The sequence below is a fragment of the Sphaeramia orbicularis genome, chromosome 5 (assembly GCF_902148855.1).
Source record: "Sphaeramia orbicularis chromosome 5, fSphaOr1.1, whole genome shotgun sequence".
Lineage (NCBI taxonomy): Eukaryota > Metazoa > Chordata > Actinopteri > Kurtiformes > Apogonidae > Sphaeramia > Sphaeramia orbicularis.
In genome coordinates this window covers 33,618,131-33,638,633 of record NC_043961.1, presented here as the reverse complement: position 1 = coordinate 33,638,633, position 20,503 = coordinate 33,618,131, and the positions used below count along the sequence as shown (strand labels likewise).

The 20,503-nt window shown below is 37.6% G+C and overlaps 1 protein-coding gene and 1 pseudogene across 1 annotated transcript; one reads left to right on the top strand and one right to left on the bottom strand.

Moving 5' to 3' along the window:
• The window catches only part of LOC115419710 (ubiquitin-like modifier-activating enzyme 1), a 50,793-nt pseudogene extending 35,590 nt beyond the window's left edge, over positions 1 to 15,203 (top strand).
• A 1,234-nt stretch (positions 15,204 to 16,437) lies between these two features.
• Positions 16,438 to 18,827, bottom strand: LOC115419708 (PAK4-inhibitor inka2-like). The gene is given in 5 exon segments (XM_030134656.1): positions 16,438 to 17,237; positions 17,240 to 17,384; positions 17,387 to 17,482; positions 18,576 to 18,619; positions 18,727 to 18,827. Coding segments are annotated over 4 exon segments (924 nt in total). The 5' UTR covers positions 18,579 to 18,619; positions 18,727 to 18,827; the 3' UTR covers positions 16,438 to 16,557.
• Between the last annotated feature and the right edge of the window lie 1,676 nt (positions 18,828 to 20,503).

Below are 20,503 nucleotides of genomic sequence, written 5' to 3'. Positions count from 1 at the left end.
GTAAGGAATGATGTTCAAAGGGATGATGTGGATGTGGACAGGGGTCTGGATCAGCACTTATGTTAGCTAATGTTTGAGAAGTCATGTTCTAATGTTCTAAAATACATGTTCCTTTTACCTTACATGTGTTTTCTTGTATTTTTTATATGTGCTTCTTGGATTTTTTTTTGTTTTGCCACTTATGTGGAAGGAACTGAATATGGTAACTTCACTGTCCTTGATTTTCTACCTCACAACAGTATTTAAGTCTTGTTAGGTCCTCCAATACCACACTAAGTATGAAATTTAGAATTTCATAGTATTTCTATGAGTGCCCTATGAAGGGTTAAGAGGTGGATGTGAACTTATAACAATAAATGACAAATTCTCAGAGAATCAAACTGTTCAATTCATTAGTTGTACATACTTTATCCCATAAATTGGACACTGCATTTGTTTTTAAGAAGGCACAGTACTTCACTCGTTTGTTGATACAATATGGATGTCAATTTATTTGCACTTAGTTCATTTCAATTGCAAGTACAGAAAGACAAACATGCATAAATTACAAATGTTTGTGATGAACAGAGGAACGAGTATCTGAAATTCATGGTCTGGTGTTGAAACCATCAAATACAACTCTCACAAGCTCCTTAATGATAATCCAATTGCTTTTCTTTTTTTTTTTTCTAACTGCAGTAGACATTTGCTCTTCAGGCTCCAGCTTGTCAGAGGCCCATTTGAGAGAGGAGTGTTTTATTGACTCAGTCCTCCTGCCCCAGGTCATTTTCAGTCAGGTGGAGTGCTGTTATCTTCTCATTTGAAAGACAATCATGTTGAGATTCTGTTTACTGTTTTACACGTCATGGAAGCCTTTCAAAAGCATCGGGCTGCTTTTAGTCTGTGTGTCAAACCTGGCACTTGTTTGAGAAGTGTCTCCTGAGCTGCCGCTGGCGTTCCTCCTCCACTCTGAACTGCACAGTCGTCCTTTAAAGCACACTTTTGATAATGTTAAGCATATCTGAAGACTTAGTGCGTGAGGATGTTTCTCTCACTTGTATGGGTAGGATGCATCCTGTATCTTGTCAGTTCTCCTGAGTGCGCTGAGCTGGAGAGAACAGTTGGAGATCTTGGCCATCTGTTTCTTCACTGCAGAGATGATCATAGTGATCAGGCAGCAGATGACTCTCCCCGTCAGACAAAGGACAGATTTTACATGACAGTACTGTTGTCCCTTTGTAAAGAGGCCATACAAAAAAAAAAAAAAACACCCATCATGGTCCTGAATAAAGGTTAGCTGTGTCTTAGCAGAAATAGTAAAGTTACTGAAAAATAGGCTTCAGTACCCATGTATCCAAGTACATGACTGACACAACTGTACAATAGATTACTTAGAATTAAGATGGTGATAAAAGAAATAAATCCTTTTTTTCACTCTGCTTAGATAAATATAAGGGTGCTTCTATGAAACTGGTCCCTAAAAATAGGACAGAGTGGCTAAAAATTCTGACTAATAGGCTAATATTATGAAGCAAGTTTGGAAGCACTTTGGGTCTATTTTAAAAATAAATACTTACTGACATAAAAGAGAAACTATTTTTCAGATAAAACACATTTTTATATCATTTCTATATTGTTTTTGTTTTTTTTAATACAAAAGTCTGCGCGTAACACGGTAAACAGGACACAAAAATTCTGCGCTAGTATTACGGTGACACTATTAGGTACATTTTGGGAGTCAAACTAATTATGCAAAGCAGAGTGTTTCGCAAAAATGACCACTGTTGCGAAATCAGTCCTGATTTATTTGTGTTTAAATGGGCAGGTTCCGCATGTAACAACAGTGGACACGATGGGTTACACACAAAACCTGGAATGAAACTGCCAATTCGTGAAAAATCTGCATGTCTGGATTAGGAAAACCACTAGGATCAACAAATTTAGCACAGTGTCTGGATTATAGCAGTATATAAGACCATTTCAAGCGATGTTTTTCAAGATAAAATGCACTAGGTATTTTTCCTGTTCAAATTTTGGTCCTATTTTGGCTCTAATATTATATTAAAAATTCATTAATTTTGGGATGGCTCAGAGCAAGAGTATAATTTTTTTTTTTTTTTTTGCATTTATCTGAGGTCATCATTAGGTACATCCTGGAGGAAATATGTCTAAATTTCTCTTTTATTATTGGGTTTAAAAAACCTGACAAAGTGCCAGGTACCAAATGAACCCAGTTTCATAGAAGCACCTATAACCATAATAAACTTCTCCATTTTATTTGTAATCAGGGTGACAATTGCCAAATGACAACATCAACTTTTTCTTAAAACTCTAGATGACTTTACCAGAAAGTTCATGGAGATGCCATACAATCATAGAAAAACACTCTCATAAAAGATACTGGGATTCTGTAAAGTGAAATACTGTTCACATGGACCAATAGCTGAGTCTGTTTTTATACACATTATTAAATTTAGCTTAAACTAAATATCTATAGAATGCATTTACCTTTGAAATTGAATTGAAATGCCCCAAACATTATTCCAACAATTTAATAGTATAATTACTGATCAGACAGATTTTCTTTTCTTTTGTATATATTTCAGACATAAACATAGCCTAAAGGGGATGTGTGTAGGATTAGGGAGATGTATCTGGAAATCTGGCAAGGAATATAATAATCATAATAATATTTTCATTAGTGTAAAATTACCTCAAAGTCAACATCTTGAGTCCACCATGTTTCTGTACTTTTTTTTTTTTTTTGCAGATACCACCTCTCTTACCCACTTGTAAAAAATAATAAAAAGAAGGTGACTCATATTCACTTTATTGTAATCCTCAACCATACTGATAAATACCACAAAATATTACACAGTGCACCTATGAATAAATAATGTTGAATTCTTTTACAAGTTTGTTGCAAGCTCATTAGTACCTTAATAATCAAAACTGTTCAGTAATAATAATAATGTTCAGTAATAATAGTAATAATTGTTTTATGCATTTGTTTCATGACTTTATTTTATTTACAGCATATCAACACAAAACTAACTCCATGCATATGTAAAATATTTCACACATCTACACACTGTTTGACCTACATTTTAGGCTTCATATGTACTACTATTGATGTTGTGATGTCATGGGTAGCATCAAGTTGGCGTCAGTGAATGAGTGTTAATAATGGAACGGTAAAGTCAATATGGAAAGAGGAAACTGAATGTTCACTTGTGTCGGCAGCCAGTGTAGTGATGACATCAAACATGAAAGTTAGTTCTTGGTTAGTTCTTTAGATTTAACTGAAAATATGTTGAAGTTCTGTATATGGATATTTACCTCTGCCAAGTGTAATGGCGGAGGTTATGTTTTCATCAGGGTTTGTCTGTCTGTTGTCTGTCTGTCTGTCTGTCTGTTGCAAGGTAACTCAAAAAGTTATGAACGGATTTTCATGAAATTTTCAGGAAATGTTGATACTGGCACAAGGAACAAATGATTAAGGGGGAATGTGGATTTTGGTGATATTTGGGCTGATCTGCCTTGGCGGAGGTCTTTTCTAGTTTTTCATGTTTCCTTTCACTTATTCTGATCTACATATTTGCATGTGTCAGCAGAACCAGTACCACACTGCAAAAATCAAAATCTTACCAAGTGTATTTTTCTCATTTCTAGTCAAAATATCTCATCACACTTAAAATAAGACAATCACCCAAAGAGTAATTTTTCAGTGAGATATAAGAACTTATTTTTAGACAATAGATCTTGAAAATCTTATTTCAAGAAATCATACCAAGATAATTTTCACTTGTTGATCTGCAGATTTTTTTGCTTAATTCAATTTTTTTTTTTTTTTTTTTTTGTTTGTTTTTTGTTTAATTCAAGATTTTTTTTTTTGCTTAATTCAAGATTTTTGCTTAATTTAAGCAAAAAAAAAAAAAAATCTGCCAAGAGAACAAGGGAAATTATCTTGGTAAGATTTCTTGAAATAAGATTTTCAAGATCTATTGTCTAAAATATCTCACTGGAAAGTTACTCTTTAGGTGATTATGTTTTTAATGTGTGATGAGATATTTTGACTAGAAATGAGAAAAATACACTTGGTAAGATTTGATTTTGCAGTGCCATATGCTCTCCAGTATAATAGTGCATCCTAACTTTCAGGCTCAGACTACAATAAAACTTAGACAGGGGATTTCAGAATAAACTAACCAAACTGTCTACAAATAGAAAGTCAAAGGAAGCTTAAAAAAGATTAAGATGAAACTATGATCTAAAAGACCACACAGATCCTCCATCTGCCTCCCCTAAAGCTCACTTTGAAGCCCTCCAGAGGAAAATGGTTGTCTTTGAAGAAGCAGGCCTCTAGCCACAGAGGCCTGTAAACGTTTCCACTGTTGGGATTCTGGCCAAATAATGAAGTTGAGGCAGGAACGTGTTTCAGCAGTGCTGTTTCTTGTGGCAGAATGCAGGGAGGTGGCTTTATGGAGCTTTGCCTACCAATCCCAGGTTCCTGTCACCAAAAATGCCCCATTGCCTTAAAGGGCAAGATTGAAAATTCACATTATACTGACTGTCCAAAGGCAGTGAGCAGCACGAAATGAGCAGAAGAATAATGTTCCTTAAAATGAATCATAGTCATGCTACCTCCTTATCAGGTTCACTGGCTGAACTTCCTCTGGGTCTCCTACATTCCCATGCCCTCACGTATATCTGCAGCCAGAGGCGTCTATTTTTGGATTCCATCAATCAGGAGCACTTGTTATCATAAGAGGGTTTATTGTGTTGCAGATCCTGTGTTGTGAACAGCCTCCTGAGGTTTTTGAGATGTAGAAAACAAAAGTAAAAATAGTACTGTTTACAATAGATTGTCCCACAGTAAATAAGAAATCCCGTCCAAAGAAAGTCTTGTCTGACAGCATCTTGAAACATGAAGAATTAAAATTATTCAAATGGACTACGAAATAATGCACATTTGTATTCGATGTTGTCCTTTGAGTGGGTTCATGAAAGCATCTGTGTTTGTGCTTTTGTTTCAGATCTTGTCACAAACTCAGACTTTAGTGGAACAAATAAACTGAATCCAGATACTTTTGCACATGTAATTCTGAAAAGTTCTGGAAAGTTGAAACATCCTCACAGAATATAGTTCAGTAAAAATGGTTCATATTTTTTTAATGTTTGGCTTGAAATGAGTTTTCCTAAATACCAAAAGGAGAAAATGTTTTAATGCATAGTAAATTAATAGAGTCCATGAAGGTTAAGTTTGGATGCACAAGTATTGGTCTTAAAATGAACATGTACAAAATGTATTATTGGATTTAATTCATTAAAAAAACACCCAGTGTAACTCAAAAGTGCAAATAAATTGTAGGGTTTTGCCTATAAAGAGGATCACTGCTAAATGGAAGAAAAATGACAACACTTCAATAGATATTTTGAGAGTGAATAACTCAGAAAGGGAAAAGAACATTGGATATGATGATTTCAGGTTGACTTGATAGTATGAACTTATGGTGTATAATATGTAAATCTATTTATCTATCATATTTATTCATTTATTGTTAGCTTTGATCAGTCCCTCTTATGTTTCTGTCTTTACTCTTTGACTCAGGCTTCTAATTATACTTAAAAGATTATCATGTTTAAAATGAAACTGAAATAAAATATGTTTTGGACATTTAGATATTATAAAGGACTTTGGACATGTTATAGTTTAGCTTGTGTAAGTGGATTATAGTGACACAAAGACAAAATCCAAATCAAAGCCTTAATATAATATTTTGTGGCCTAAAATCAGTGGTTTTTCCAGCTTGTTATCATGATAAGTTCACACAACAACCTATGATCAGATCTGCGTCAGAGAAACTGTTTCAATTGAGAAGCAGGTCAAATGTAAAATGCCACTTGGTTCCTTATTATTGTATTAAAAAGATCAACTGAGTCATGTTTTAGGGGAAGTTCAGTGTTTAATACAGAGTACTGTATGTTGGACAGCAGATGAGTGAACTGGCTGCTCTCCAACAACAGAGCAGACATGTATAAACTATTATGGTCTCTCCTTTGGTTTTATTCCACTCAGGCCATTTATTAATTTTACCTTCATCCACTGAAGTCAAACTCCATACATTTCAGAAGGATCTTATACTTTCAGTGCACCACAGTCTGCACTGCCAACCTGCTTCTCATCCAAACAGACCTCACAGACACCCAGAGATATGACAGTTCATGTACACAGCACAAACGTTACAATTAAGCTTGTTTTGAGTTAGAACAAGCTGTCAAGTTGTGGAGAATTTTGTGTTTCTTTTTTGATGTTTGTAGCAGAAACACTAGAGGCCTATTTTTGTTTGATCCCACATGAAGAAGCAGTGCTTGGCAGGAATGTATACATCCTATTAATCTACACTCAACAAAAATATAAACGCACCACTTTTGTTTTTGCTCCCATTTGTCATGAGCTGAACTCAAAGATCTAAAACTTTTTCTGTGTACACACAAGGTTTATTTCTCTCAAATATTGTTCACAAATCAGTCTAAATTTGTGTTAGTGAACACTTCTTCTTTGCTGAGATAATCCATCCACCTCACAGGTGTGGCATATCAAGATGCTGATTAGACAGCATGATTTTTGCACAGGTGTGCCTTAGGCTGGCCACAATAAAAGGCCACTCCAAAATGTGCAGTTTTATCACACAGCACAATACCACAGATGTCACAAGTTTTGAGGGAATATGCAATTGGCATGCTGACTTCAGGAATCTCCACCAGAGCTTTTGCCTGTGAGTTGAATGTTCATTTCTCTACCATAAGCCATCTCCAAAGCTGTTTCAGAGAATTCATGAAGAAGACTGTGCAAGGAAAATGGTGGTCACACCAAATACTGACTGGTTTTCTGACCCCCCTGGACCACCCAATACAGTAAAAGTGCACATTTTAGAGTGGCCTTTTATTGTGGCCAGCCTAAGTCACACCTGTGCAATAATCCTGCTGTCTAATCAGCATCTTGATATGCCACACCTGTGAGGTGGATGGATTATCTCAGCAAAGGACAAAGGAGAAGTGCTCACTAACACAGATTTAGACAAATTTATGAACAATATTTGAGAGAAATAGGCCTTTTGTGTACATAGAAAAGTTTTAGATCTTTGAGTTCAGCTCATGAAAATGGGAGCAAAAACAAAAGTGGTGCGTTTATATTTTTGTTGAGTGTAAATATGAACTTCATCATCATTACAAAAATATTTATTACCCCGCCCCCCAAAGGGGAGGCAAGGGTTTTGTTTTTGCTTTGTTTGTGTTTGTTAGCAGTCTAGCAGCAAAACTACACCAAACTGGGTTTATAGATTGCCAGTGACCCAGAATAGATCCGATTACATTTTCGGAACAAGTCAAAGTTAAATTTTTTAATGAATTTTTTAGATCTTTTTTTTCCCATTTATTTATAATGGGTGGAATTTCAAATATCTGTATCAGCAAAACTATTGGCTGAATTCATACCAAATTGTGTTTATAGATTGCCAGTGACCCAGAACAAATGTCATTACATTTTGGGAAAAATAGTTGACGTTTAAATTTTTTACGAATTTTGTAATCTTTTTTTCTCCGCTTATAATGGGCAAAATTTCAAATGTCTATAAAAACATCAATTTCATTTCAATTTACTTCAAACTTGCACATATAAAGAAGTAACTGATATACTGACATCAGCACATGCATAGACATGATGACATCAGCTGGATCGACGCCAAAATAAGCTACAATATGTGTGAGGGGCGGGGTTTGTTGTGATTGGCACCACTTGTTATAGTTATTTCTGACAAATGTGGGGATAATCCTCTTAATATCATATTATATTTATGCACTAGAAGTAATTTGTGTTTATGCATTGGTCTTTTGGTCAGTTGTTGCTCTAAGAGGAAATTAAGAAATAACAGTTTCATTGGGAGATTTTAATTTTATTCTTACAGTTTCATGGCAAAAGATGGCTGTGCATGCGGGAAACGTTTGTAATTGTTTCCAGCAGCCAGTTGGGTTCCAGTGTGCTTGCTTATTTTTACTGGCCTCCTATAGGGCTGAATAGCTGACGTCAGTCTACATACAGACCGATGGGGTAGTTGATTGGCTTCAGGTTCCTGCCAGAGCTGTGCGACAGATACAAGGGAGAGGAAGGGAGGGGTGGTGGTAACACTGCATGCCTGCGCTGCATTGTGTAAAATCAGCATCTACACACAAAGTGCTCTGGCATGGGACGTCTGAAGATATCCAACAATGACATGGCATTTTCAGACTCTTTAGATTTGAAGACCCTGGTGCTAAAAGTACTGAAATCACCAAAAAGTCTGTTAAAAATATTCATAGGGTGGACTTAGCTAAACAAATATAATATGCTCAACTTGAATTGTCCAAAAATATGACTTTAGTACTTTTAGCACCAGGGTCTTCATTTGCAGAATGGTGTTGTGTACTATATGTTCATTTCAGTTTCCAGTTCTATTGAGCCGATGGAAAATTAAAGACTGTGCAGAGAAATCACTGTAAAAATAATAAAGAGGTCAACATGGTGAAGGGTAGGACATGTATCCTGCAAACAAAACGTGCTTTGTTTGAAAACTAAAGACCCAGACACCCGATCAGACTTTAGAAGAAGTATGCGTTGACTGTGTCTCCATAACCCAAACCCTATGAGTGGTGGGAGAGTGAGGGATAGTCAGAAAGTTCCCCTTGGCTGCTGGAGCAGAGATAATTGGACCCAGGTTTAGCCGGAGTTTTGGTATTCACATCCTGAGCCAAGTTTTGATCTTCACAACTTCTCCTGCCAGACAGCGCCTGTGCAAACACAGTCATCTGAGCAAATGACATATTTTGACTCATTTTCTGCATGTGAGAATTCTTGACCCATCTCAGGTCAGGTGATGTTTTCCTCTAGTTGTGCACGTGTGACTAATGATGTTTATGGTAAACGCGTGATGACCAATATCTGTCTAGTGGCAGCAGAAACGGCAGCATTTATGTTTCACGGGTGTAGATGGATGTGACCAGACCTTAGAAGTGTGTACTCTGTCTTTGTTTTGAGGTCAAAGGTCAATCCTATTGGACTAGAGACATGGAGTAGCTGTGGGGTCAGCACACTGAAAACCTGATCTCATGAGATGTGAGATGTTTGAAAGCAGAACTGTCGGGTGTCAGTGGAGCCTGAGGCAGGATAAAGTCATATTTTGAACTTTGTGACGATAACTTAATGAATGGCTGTCTGTTAAATTTCACCTGAAGTCACAAGGCTCTCATCGCTCTTTTGTCAAACGTTGAAGATGTATCAGATGTACGACTGAAGACGTCCTGTTGATTTGACCTTTTGCACTTTAATAAAAAAATTCAGCAAGTGTGTTTATACAAATATGTAGAACTGTATCAAAGAAAGATGGTTATTGGCAAGTGATATGGTTTTTCTATATTTAATTATTGTAGTCCATGAAAAATATGAATAACTAGTGCCCGTGGGGAACCACAGGTCATATTAATGCCGATATCTAGGGACTGAAGTTAGTAAATGTGTCGTTCCTGGTTTAATCTTCATTTCCCATCATGCAGTGTGGTACTGTGCTCCTGGTCAACCAAGTTACATGATTGTAAGTCTATCGTATTCCAAAATGACTATTATTTCCCAAAATATTCGGTCCTATCAACGTGCCGAGATATTTAATGTGGAGATGGGACTATTCCTGAACTGTAGGTACCAAATTTGGCAGTTAAAAACATCTACATTTCTCAGAACTGTGCAGATACACACACACAACACACACACACACACTCTGACACCTTCCAGTATTATGATATAGATACTATCATGTCATCCATGGAGTCCAAAAGTCATTGTCAAACTTCTTACAAAACTCAAAAATGTGTTGACGTTAGTGGTACAAAAATGATAAAACCTAAAGCTTTTCTTTTAAAATAACATTTCTAGTATGTGCGTTAACATAGAAACTTTTAAGGCAATTAAAAATATCCATTCAAACTTTTTCTCAATGTATAAAATCCTACAGATCCTGCAGCGTTTCTTGAAAAATTCTTAGATTGTCATTTCACTGCAAAGAGCAGAACACTTATGTTCACACACTCACAGGTCTTTGTAAGCAATATTTTTACTTTCATAAAATTGTCACTAATATATACTATTTTCTCTCCCGTACTTTGACATGGCTGCTGTAAGCTTTTGTCGTCATGTGGCCTCCGGCGGCGGCGTCTGTCGTCGTCTGTCTGTCGTCCATTACAAAAATTTCAATCGTCTTCTTCTCCCAAACTACAATTCCGATTGACTTCAAACTTGGTATACAGCTTCTTTATGATGATGTCAACAAAAGTTAGTGAAATTATTTGGATCTGGATCTGATTCTGGATTTGGTGCAACTTTGAAAAATGTCCCCATTATAAGAGATAGGAAGTGGATCGATGCAATAACTCAGTAAATATAAATGATATCAAGTGTAAATTTCAACAGTCCAGCCCTGATGGGGAGATGACCAAAACATAATGGCCACATGCTGATCAGGATCTTCTTCTGGATCCGGGAACTGACGGAAAATTTAACATGGGCTCTTATGGGGAAAAAATTTCAATCGTCTTCTTCTCCCAAACTACAGTTCTGATTGACTTCAAACTTGGTATACAGCTTCTTTTGATTATGACAACCCAAGGTATTGAATTATTTCCATCCGGATCTGATTCTGGATTTAGTGTGACTTTGAAAAATTTCCCCATTATAAGAAATAGGAAGTGGATTGATACAATAAATCAGAGTATCAATGATATCAAGTTGGAATTTGAATTTTTTACAGATCTGATTGGAATATGACCAAAACATGGGCTATTTCTGTAATATAATAAATACACAGAACTGGGTGATAATAAATGGCATCTGGATACATTTCCCAAAGCTTTTGATTTGGCCGGTAAGCTACAGGGCCATTGGTTCTATTTTTGTATAAGCATAGGATGACTAAAAACTGTGATACACATCTCATAGATCGTGCTAAAGGAAACACCTACTTGACCTCATTGCAGCTTGTTCGGGTCGACGCTGCATCTTTCAGAGAGAGCTGCTGCTTTCAGCTGCCTTATAACACAGTGATGAAACATGTAGCCTGTCTGTCTGTGAGTGTCCAGGACCCTTGTTATAGACCCAAACCTATTCTGCACCCTCAAAACAAGTGGTACTTCATCTGTCAACTTTGTCTGTGTGTCTTGGCGTGTGTAATGTGTCTATCTGCAGGTCGCAGGAAAGAAATACACCCTTTGGGATGACTTCCATGTTGACGGCAGACGTGGCGATCAGCAGGAAATGACCTTGGGAGATCTGTTCCAGTATGTCAAGGTACAGCCTCCTTAATTCCTCTCTGGGAGGAAACACAAACTTTCTTTACACCCGGTGCTACTGAGTGCATATTTTATACTTAGTTTTTTTTCCTAAACCTGTTCACCTTCCTCCATTGCACACAATGGCCATTGTTTGAAATGATTGTTCTCTTAACACCTTCCATTCACAACTTCAGGACTTTTTAAACCCCTATCCTGACAATGCCTTTGTAGAACCACTGGCTTTCTTCCAATGATAGAAGAATCAGTCACTTATTATTCACTTCATACAGTATGTGCTCTACATACCAACCACATCTTCTGCATGTGAATGAATACATCCAACTACAATCTATAGTAATTTAGTGAAGATTTGTATTAATCAATATTAGTTGCAAATGAATTTAGATAACATTTGTGTTCTTGCACCACTAACACAAAGGGAGACACAGTGGTTCAGAGTGACGACTGTAATGATTTAATGATAAGGGACTAATACGGTGAAAAAACTATAATAGATAAGTAAACAAAATACATGTTTCAGTTTTTGTCTTAATTTAGTCAAAGGAAGTTGATTATGATGGTTGATTTCTGAGTTCAGGACAAAATGATGAAACCTCTTTATTGCAAGTTTGACTTTTATTTTAATTCTTACAACTTTAATTGTTGTATTTTATCATCAACATCAGTTAAGACAAGCAAAAACAAGTGCAGTTTTCACTTCCACCACTCTATAGATCTTCGTATCATTTACTAACAATCACCTTATCTGACTCTATATATAAACATTCATTCATTCATTCATTCATTCATTTTCTGAACCGCTTTATCTTCACTAGGGTCACGGGGTTCGCTGGAGCCTATCCCAGCTACTTATGGGCGAAGGCAGGGTACACCCTGTGCGAGTCGCCAGTTCATTGGAGGGTTGACATAGTATATATTACATATATAACAGTTATCAGAAACTAGGTTTAAGATCTGCATACGACAACATCCCTAGAAACAAAATTTGATAATACACTACAAATACTCTATAACCCTGAGTAATAGTCTACGTGTATGTAAGCACATGCAGTGATTTAGTGTAAACTTGCTGTGGTGCTCTTACAAACAGTATGCATCACAAATACACAACACATTACACTATGTCAATACAGTAAGTGTTATGTGGGTCAATTGCAAGTGAAGTTTCTCATCACTCACAGTCTGTTTTTTATCCTTTTAATAGTCACTTCATTTTTTTGATTCAGTGTTTGCTCTGTGGAAACAAAGGGAAAATAAATTGGCAAGACTTCTTATTTGCTTCAGGTTCTGTTTAACCTTAGAGTGACCAAGGTTCCCGTGTTTGTTTTTTGAGACACATTGCAGAGCTTCCTGAACTTCTGAAGTTGTTATCATCACATTTTTAGCTCCATGGAGTCCTGTCTTTGCAAACACTATTCCACCCACACTTCTTTTTATTCCTTAACTTGGTTAGTTTTGTGCTGCAGATGGAAGTACATTACCAGAGATGAAGGATGGCCCATCTCAACATAGTTTTTATTTGTGATGTGTCTTTTTGTGTAGGAAAAGTATGACTTGGAGGTCTGCGGTCTCTTCTACGGACCAGCTATGCTATATCTTGGGCAACAGGAGAGGCTCAATCAGAGGTAGGTGCAATTAATAGAGATAAACCTTGATTTTGCATAAGCATGACTACACATGACATGTAACCCTACACATAAACAATCACAGCAAGCAGCCTCCCATTGTTTGTTTAGAGGTTAATGGCAGGATGAGGTGTTTCCTCTGTTGACACACTCACACGATGCATCACTACACACTGATGACTGAGCCTGCTCCTGCTCAGGTTTCTTTCTGTTTGTTGAGAAACACAGCTAAAGAGTTAAATTAGTGTCAACTTTTTTTCCGCATCAGGAAAACCTGGCTGTTTGGGCCTGTTTGGCTCAGCAGCACATTAAAGACACGTTTCATAAGCCCTACAGTGTTAGAAACGAATCAGTTGTTTCATGCTGTGAACTCTTCTCATCAGTTAAAAAAGTGAGTCAGAGCAGAAAATGGACCCTCAGGCATGTTTTGATCCCAGAAAGGGGGAAAAGCGGCAATAAATCATATGCAACCTATAAATTATGTAACATACTACGCAGCTGAAATATTTGACTATTAGTCATTTTTGCATACACCATGCTGTGATGCCTTGTTTTTCTTGTAACACGCCATGTGTGATGTGTTTCTACTTCTTCTTTTTGAGACCACAAACAGCAGATCTCTTGGGAGTTGGTGTTGTGGTAAGATTAAGCCACAGGGGCAGAGGGGGGTAGTGCTGGCCATGTAGACAGCTGGCCCGTCATGACAAATGCCCCTCCAATAGTCACTTCCTGTGCAGTTGCCCAGCCCCAAACGTCCTGTGTTGGCCAAGCAGTGGGTTCTAAACACTGGAAAGAAAAAAATAAAATAAAATAAGGAATAATAAAGAAAAACTGACAATTACAAAAGAATATTTAATTTATTTTTATCAAAGACCTTGAAAATTCCAAAATAACTTGAGTCTACAAATATGTAACATCAAATTTCATAGTACAACAATGCATGATACTCTAAAACAGAGGTCACCAACCCTGGTCATACATCTAAAACATGCAGGATAGGAGATCTCGAGAACCACGGTTGGTGACCCCTGCTCTAAAAGAACAAACGAGTGATTTTTAGTGAAGCAAGTATTTCTCAAACATGCTTATTGAATATCATTTTCAGCCACAGATTTTGATAGGTGTGTCTGCGATTGTCTCAAAATAAACATATGTTCATTGTGTGATAATCAAAAGTGTTCCAAAGGACCATGTCACCCAGTGTAGCGGTGTGACTCACTAATCTAGTACTTCATCATTTCGAACAATGCATAACAGTTTCATACAATGCTAAATTACACAGCACGGCCAAAAAAAAGGGCCCGCTTGGGTTTACCTAAGCAATAGGTAGTGATTAATATGTTTTGGCTGAAACAAGTATTTTAACTCTTTAACTGAGGCAGTGAGTATGTTCTCATCTTCTCAGTTTGATAGAGAGCATAAAGATTGAATGATGCCAGGAATCAATAGGTTCATATTGTGAAACAGTGGTTCAGGGAACATAAGACATCAGTTTTACTCATGGATTGGCCTTTACAGAGTCCAGACCTGAACTCTATTGAAAAACTTTCAGATGTCCAGGAGAAGACTTTACACATCAACACACCAACATCAATATAAGAATTTGATCTCAAATAAATGTCTTTGTAGGTTCTCATTTGCCCAGGTCATCATTCTTCTTGGTAGCTCTTCAAAAGAGCTAAGCCAGTCCGGTTGAACAGAGAAGAACTACAAAGAAAAAATATCAAATAAATGGCAATGCTTGGCATAAAGGATGTCATGGTGAACGTGTCCTGTAATCAAAGATAATGGCTGTCCAATTAAATGTCACATGTGTGACTTTTTTTGGGTAGTGTTTATCAGGCTGTGCAAAACTAGATCAGTTTAGAGTTGTTTTTGTATTAATTTGTGATAATGTATATACACAGATGCTAAGATACAATTAAATATGGTGTGTTTTTACAGTGTGTCTGATGTGGTGAGGATGGTAACCAAAGCAGACATCCCTCCACATAAGAAGATGCTGGAGCTGATCCCCTCTTTTGCTGAAGACGAAGATTCAGAGTCAGTTCCAGCGATCCGCTATAAGCTGCCGTGATGTCATCAACAGCAAGAGTCCATCAAATGAAAGGAGTTCAGGGTTTCAGCTAGAAGTAGCAAACTCAACAACGGATCATTATATCATAAAAAAGAAATTGTTATTGTTACGGCGATTGACTCTATAACTGTTTAGAACAAAAGCTTGATATTGAATGACAAGTGTCTATTTGTCTCATTTGTTAGGTAGTGAATTCATTGTACTGGCATAATGTTACCTTTTTTAATGTGAAATAGTCATTTAATATGTAAAATTGTGCAATTACACTGCCATATCTGCTGTTCCAGGAAAATAACATCAACTTTACACTGAGTGATTTCCTCATTTGGGGTTTTTATCACCTTATTACTTGTAAGAAAAGTGGAAGTTCCCGGTGTATTGTTACCAAAAAGTACAATCAGAGATTTGTTTGCTAACATTTGGATTTGATTTACTTGCAAAAAGTGTGTCTTTTGGGAGTTGAGGCTAAAAGGGTAGTGGCGATGCTGCCAAGGCATATGGATTACATGATTCTGGGGCAGTGCTGGACTAGTTTCAAGGTCTAATTCAGGTCACACTGACCACGATATTAAAGGGGTGCGTGGAGAACAGGGAGCTGGCACAGTGCTTTTGTGATCTAGAGCACTCTTGCCATCTGGACACAGCTGTTTTGAGTAAATCCTGCTCCACATATGTGTCCATGTGGAGTCTTAGAATGGAAAAGCTAGAATCATCTACAGGGCTTTCACCTATCCTCAGATGCCTTTTGTGCATGTGCTGCAGTTCTACTCTGTATGTTTCACTTCACACCCTCACTTTATGCATGAGAATCTGTGTACTTGTTTTCACAATTTAATTATGGCTGTGATTAAGGGATGTGGTTTATGATTAAATTATGCTGTAACAATAAATAAGTGTATCTAAGAGGAACCATTTATATGTATGTACTTCACTTGTTGCCTTCAGTTCCATTCCCATCTTTGCAATACTTCAATTCACAGAAAGACATTTTACTCTGATAACCACACCACACCCTGCCTCCCATTTCTAGCCACATAAGAGTCTTGGATTTAAGGCTGACAATGCTACGAGTATTTTACTGTGTGGGTTTTTCTAAATGATTCGCTTCAGATGCTGAGTCGAAAAAAAAAAAAAAAAAAAACACTTGTCAGTTGAATTCATGCTCATTCTCTAAAACTGTCAAACTACTCAGTAACTAAGCTTAAAAGATGACACCAAATACTGCATTCATTACAGGGTCTGACAGACACTTGTACCACAAAATACCATTCGTTATGAGGGAATAAAATAGAGCCTCGACAGTTTGTCATTTGATAGGTGCCTATAATAACTTGACAGCATTTACAGTTGTTTGAACACATGCAGGAGCAGAACACATTGTATTAAATAGAAAAACTTTATTCTAGAAACATCAACATTGTGGACATTGTTTCCATTTGTGGAAATTGAATGACCTCACATGAATCTGTGTTAAAACATCAGTCCAAGCTGAAGCCTTTCTCAAATGTATCCAATGATGTCATTGCATATGATGGGCTGTCGGCTTCCTGTCTTCATTAGAGCTGTGAACTGGTAGAAGTCATTGTCCATTTCGTGAATGCCAGTGTGTGACTGGTGAAAGAAAGGTTTCAGAGCCTGGAGTCCCACAGGACAGGACAGTTTGGGAGCCTCTGCTGCTCTGTTGACCCTTACGGCGTCTGCTGGCCTCGGCCTCACCTCCACACTTTTAGACACCCCAGCCAGTCTCCGCCGCATGTTGACCAGAATGTCTTTGGCGAGCCGTCGACCCACACTGGGTTTCAGTTCTGCTGGCTCTGGACACTCTGGAAGGTCCATCCAGTTCTTTATTAGATCAGCAAAACTATTGTCACCCAGAACTAAAGGTTGTCTGTTTCTGCTGCGACTTAACAGCGACGTTGTCCAGTCCTCTGGCCCACTGGCCTCAAATGAAGTCCAGCGTTCCAGGCATGCGTCTGAGGTGGATTTGGGCCGGATTCGCCCTGAGGATCCTCTGTTTGTCCGGAGACAGGCAGAAGAGGAGACTCGCACATTTCTGGTCCTTCTTAGCACCACACCTTCATCCTGCCACGAGGCTTCAGAGTAACCAGAGTCAAAGTCCAGGCTCTTCTCGCTGCTTGGAGAGCCCTGTGCCAACCGCTCGTGCTCCTCCTGCTCTTCTCCTCTTCCAAAGGACTGGCCAGGCAGCAGGCAGAGTCATAGGTGCCGGCTTCACTGGCCTCAGAAGTACGAAGACGAGTGATCCGCTCCTGCTGTGCCTTTTGCTTACAGAACCGCGTCACAGCGAAGGACCGAACACATGGTTCACTCAGTGGCCTTGGTCGTTTATCTGCTTCAGATCCTGCAAGGACTTCATCATGCACTGCATCTGGTCCCGGAGGCAGTCGGTAGAGTCTCCTAAACACAGCTACACAAGGAGACAGAGACAACAATTTAGTGGTGCAAGCAGTATTTAAAACATTTTTTAAGCAAAACCTCTGTCAAAACAAGTTTGAAGGAAAAAAACAAAACAAAAAAACAAAGAATGGTTGACTTCTACAGCAGACCACAGAGCAGTTCGGCTGCCTTCCAACATATCCCATCATGCTCTGGCCCTTCTCGCTGGGGCTTGAACAGTTCCCTGTGTTATATCCAGAACTGGGCCAATAAGATTTTTACCAGCTGAGATCACTCGGCTCAATGACCATATAACAAGTGAAGCATTCCTGACGAAACCTCAGAGCAGCTTTATGGAAACAGTCCTGCTCAGCATATATTCCCCAAAATACTCAACTCACAGCTCTGAGAACAGGATGCACATTTTAAACAGGGAAAGTCCTAAGGCATAGAGGGGAAGTTTGGACAAAGTAGAGCTGAATCGTGGAGGAGTGCAGAGGCATATCCTCTCTGGACTCGTCTGCCCCACAGGATGTTGACTGGTCTGAATTATAAAACCGGACATGACTGCAACGTGTTGGAATTACACAATATGCATGTATAATTATGAATCACAACATTTTCCAGCCTTGAGATAAATGGAAACAATGTGATCCACGTGTCTTAGAAATCTTTAAAGCTTACTCAGTTTTCCCGTTGCAAAGATTTTTTTTTCTTTTTTGCCTTACTCTTGCTGATGCTCTCTGCACTGCCAGTGTTTGGCTTGGGTAGTAAGAACACCACAATGCCATGATGTTATCACAGCTGTGGGTGCTGAACCATTTGGACCCCGGGGGAGACTTATCTGACATACAGAGACATCCTCAGTGGGACTCTGTGGTCTGTCTGTACTTTATAAAATACCCTGTTCTCCTTGGCTGCCCTCACACAACAGGGAGAAGCAATTCACCAAGTTGTGCGCATTTAGCAGGAATGGAATGGTCTGAATTAAGCATGACTAGGACAGTAAAAAAAAACAAAAAAAAAAAAAGTATAAAAAAGAAGCCAAAAACCTAAAATAAACAAACACAACAAATCAAACCAATGAGTCTACTTTAAAACAAAAAAAAAAGGAAAACACTTACCATTATTTTGTATCTGCACTGAAGTTCAAAGTCCTGATGATTTTCTGCAACAAAGGGAACATATGCACTTAATAAGTGAGTTTTTCTTTTTACAGATGTCATTGCACAACTTAAAGCCTCCAGTCCACAGATCCAAGGCAATAACACTCACCTTTGTATTTAGTTCAGCTTTAATCCAAGTCTCCAACTAGTCCACAAATGTGCAGCTGTTGGAGGATCTTTCTAGTCCTGCCTCCTCTGCAGCAGATGAAGGTCTGACAGCACACTTTGACGATGCTGAGCTTTAAGTTGCAGCAAATCAGGGCAGAGCGTCAAAAAAAATCAGCCAATAGGACTTCGGCTTAAATAAGACCCCTCCCAGATGGGAAAATACAGCGGTTCTCCATTGCGGTGGTTCGCAAACTTTTTTCCAGTGGAGTACCCTCTGAAATATACTTTTTTAGCCAAATACCTCCAACTCTCGCTTCAGCATTTTTGATTGAAAAAAAACTGGGCAAAATTTCTTCCTGTACCAAAGGCGTCTGTTAATTTTTAGAACTTTCTAAACCAACAACATATATTTAACTGCAATGTATAAAAAATAACCAGTTTTTTAAAGTCAATTTTGTGTGCAAAATAAAAACTGAAAAGTGCCCTCCTTCATTAATAAGAAAAATAAATAAATTGGTCATTAATTAATAAATGAACCATTCATCAACATCAACAAAAAATAATTAATTAGCTGCTTAAACTCATCTTGAATAATATAGAATAGAAATGTATTTAAAACGTAACCAAAGCTTAAACAAGATGACTGACGATAAAACTATTTATGTATGTATTTATTGTGTTTCATATTTCAACATTAATTCTCAATTTATTTGTATTCCGTACATGATGACTATTTAATGTATTTAAAAAGTAATAATAATAAATAAAAATTCAAATACCCCCTGGCTTCCTCCAAGTACCCCTGGGGGTACACGTACCCCACTCGGGAACCCCTGATCTATTGTATGATCAACAAGTGTAGCTGTTTAATTAGTTAACTTAATGATATAATAATGAAATATTCATCAACTATTTGAAGGATTATATATTTAATAATATACTCCTAAATTATTTATTAAACTCACAATAATAAATACATGCATTGTTTTGCAGTTCAGATCCTCAGTTCTCTGAAGTTCCATCTCTACAGAATGAAAGCCACTGTTGTAGCAGTGATCTTGGTTCTTCATGCACAGACACACATCTACTACATATGTTGATTTACTGACATCTACATGTCGCCACCTTGTGGATGTTTGTAAATAGGACCCTCCAGGTCGCCTCTCTACTTCCACTCCATTTGTTCACACCCTTCACTTAAGGGTCTGTTACTTGCATTGAGTCACAGCATACAGCCTCATTCACCATTCTGTACTTGACAAGTCCTGTCAAATGCAGATGTTGTATTTGCATTGAATTTAAGCTGGTGTTTCATTTGCATTTGAGTAAACTATTCATGACTCCAATGCTGCACCTCACTACTTTAGATGTAAACACCACTTTGTATTGAAATTCAAGCAGCGACACCCTAAAACCTGACACTTTAACCCTTTCATGCATAAATTATGAGAACCTTAATCATTTTTTTTTAATTTTTTTCCTGAGGGTTTTTATTAGTCTTTAACCATAAAAAACAATGCAATTGATTTTTTCTTATGAACCTATTTTTCATGGAGTTCCAAAAATGTTCACTCAGCTGGACACCATGCATTTAATTTTTGAATCAAAGAAATATGTATTTACTGATATGTTGGTGAAAACTAAAAAAAAAAAAAAAACAACATTGTTAATGCTGCTAATCTGATGTTTTTTGTCACATTTTAACATATTCCAGTACTAGTCACTACTCACTTCATGGAGATAATATGCAAAACAAAAAAAAAAAAAAAAAAAACAAA